Consider the following 1,718-nt stretch of genomic DNA (forward strand, 5'->3'; position numbering starts at 1 on the left):
CTCCTCTTTCTCCATCAACCCAAAAACCACCACCTCCTCCTCCTTCATCCTCACAAAAAGCGTCTATGCCTACAGAAGGAGTAGGATACCAAGAAGCCTGTCAAGCTATTGTTGTTTGACCACAGGAAAACCTTACAAGAATTAGAAAGGACATTCCAATGCCAGCACGTGGTGCTGAGAGAAAAATAAAAGCCGGTATAGGAGGCTCAAAAAAAGCAAGCATCTGGGCAAGAGGAGTTAGAGAGCCTGTGGGCACAACTGGAGCTCACAACGAAGGAAAGAGACACTGAGTGAAAGCACGCCCAGTCTCTGATCAAAGATCTGGTGGACGTCAGGACGGAGTTGACCACCAAGGAAAAAGAATGCCAAGAATTGACAGCAAAGGTAAAGAAAGCAGCGAAGCAGCTTGCTTATGAAAGCGCAAGGTTTCAGAGAATTAATAGTTCATCCATCACTATCAAAAGTACTCTGACAACCTTGATGGCAAACCAAGAACCTGTTGGAGCATTGGTCTCCACATCAGACAATGCCACACTGAGTGAACACCCTAGCGGCGCTGAAAGGGGAGCTAGATCAAGAAAGACTTCGGAGGCAGCTGCTCTTATCAGGAATGATGGCCCAGACGGCGGCCAACGAGCAAAGGGTAAAAGAGCTGGAGCAGCAACTCGCACAAGCAAGGGCTGAGTTAAAGACTCAGAAATAGATCAGCGAGACACTGCTAAAAGAAAAAGAAGACCTGATTTCTCAACAGCAAATCAGAATAGACGTAGCCCAAGTGCAACCGCGACTGCTTTCAGGACAAGAAATGCCTGAATTGCCTGAAACATCACACCACGCAGAACAAGAGCAAGGATCAATAGAGGCAGATCTAGATATTAGAGATGAGCTCACTGAAAGAATCAAGGACATGCCAGAGGGACCAGCAAAAGAGTACATGATGTATGAAAAGAAGATAATGGAGTCAACGGCCCTGGCATTCTTACAGCCAGAAGAGCAGGTGAAGGGGTTCGGCCATGAGTACCTACCTTTTCCCTTGATATGCCACGAAGCAATCCTATGGAAAGAGAAGATGCGGCCGACCCTGCCACGAAACAAAGATGGAGATTACGAAGGTGTAGCACTGACAGCTGAAGAAGCTCAGGCTCTCATTGAAGACCACCCAAAGTGGAGGCAGAAGTGGCTGGACAAGCAGCCACAGGATCTAACCAACTACCACAATGCTCCTCAGCACATTCAAATAGATCCTACTTTCTGCCCAATCCCTAGAAGACGCACGTGGAAGGACTTTGCCACATGGAAAGGCTCAAGGCAGCAAAAGCTGAACTACCCGGTCCTCACAGCGCAGCATCCTCCTACAGTAGCCTATGTAGTCAGCACCCTGAATTCAACAATCACCTTGCTGCGGGATGTCCCCGACGTGGCCTGTTAGATGCTAGTAAAGATAGCCCGGATGATCATCACCTACATCCAAGTGTTCAAAGACACTGAAGGCGACGATCATCGTGGAATCTGTTCTTGGAAGGGCATCAAGGGATCTGTTGGAATCTCTAAGATTTGATGCCACGACATATTCTGATGGCAATGTACTCAAGGCTAATGTACCTACCTTCACATTACTTGCAGACGTTTGAAGAGGCCTTCGTCACAGGTTTCTTTGAAATTGACTCAAGGATCTTCCATCCTATGGCCAAGGACCTCAAGGAAGCGTACGTAGGATA

General features: G+C 47.7%; 1 protein-coding gene across 1 annotated transcript; it reads left to right on the forward strand.

Moving 5' to 3' along the window:
* The first annotated feature begins 805 nt into the window (after positions 1–805).
* Positions 806–1,429, forward strand: LOC147465395 (uncharacterized). Its single transcript, XM_086489583.1, has one exon. It carries the CDS (start codon positions 806–808, stop codon positions 1,427–1,429), a length of 624 nt encoding a protein of 207 aa, XP_086345709.1.
* Positions 1,430–1,718: the final 289 nt, after the last annotated feature.

The sequence above is a fragment of the Adiantum capillus-veneris genome, chromosome 1 (assembly GCF_014529385.1).
Source record: "Adiantum capillus-veneris isolate H3 chromosome 1, ASM1452938v2, whole genome shotgun sequence".
Taxonomy (NCBI): domain Eukaryota; kingdom Viridiplantae; phylum Streptophyta; class Polypodiopsida; order Polypodiales; family Pteridaceae; genus Adiantum; species Adiantum capillus-veneris.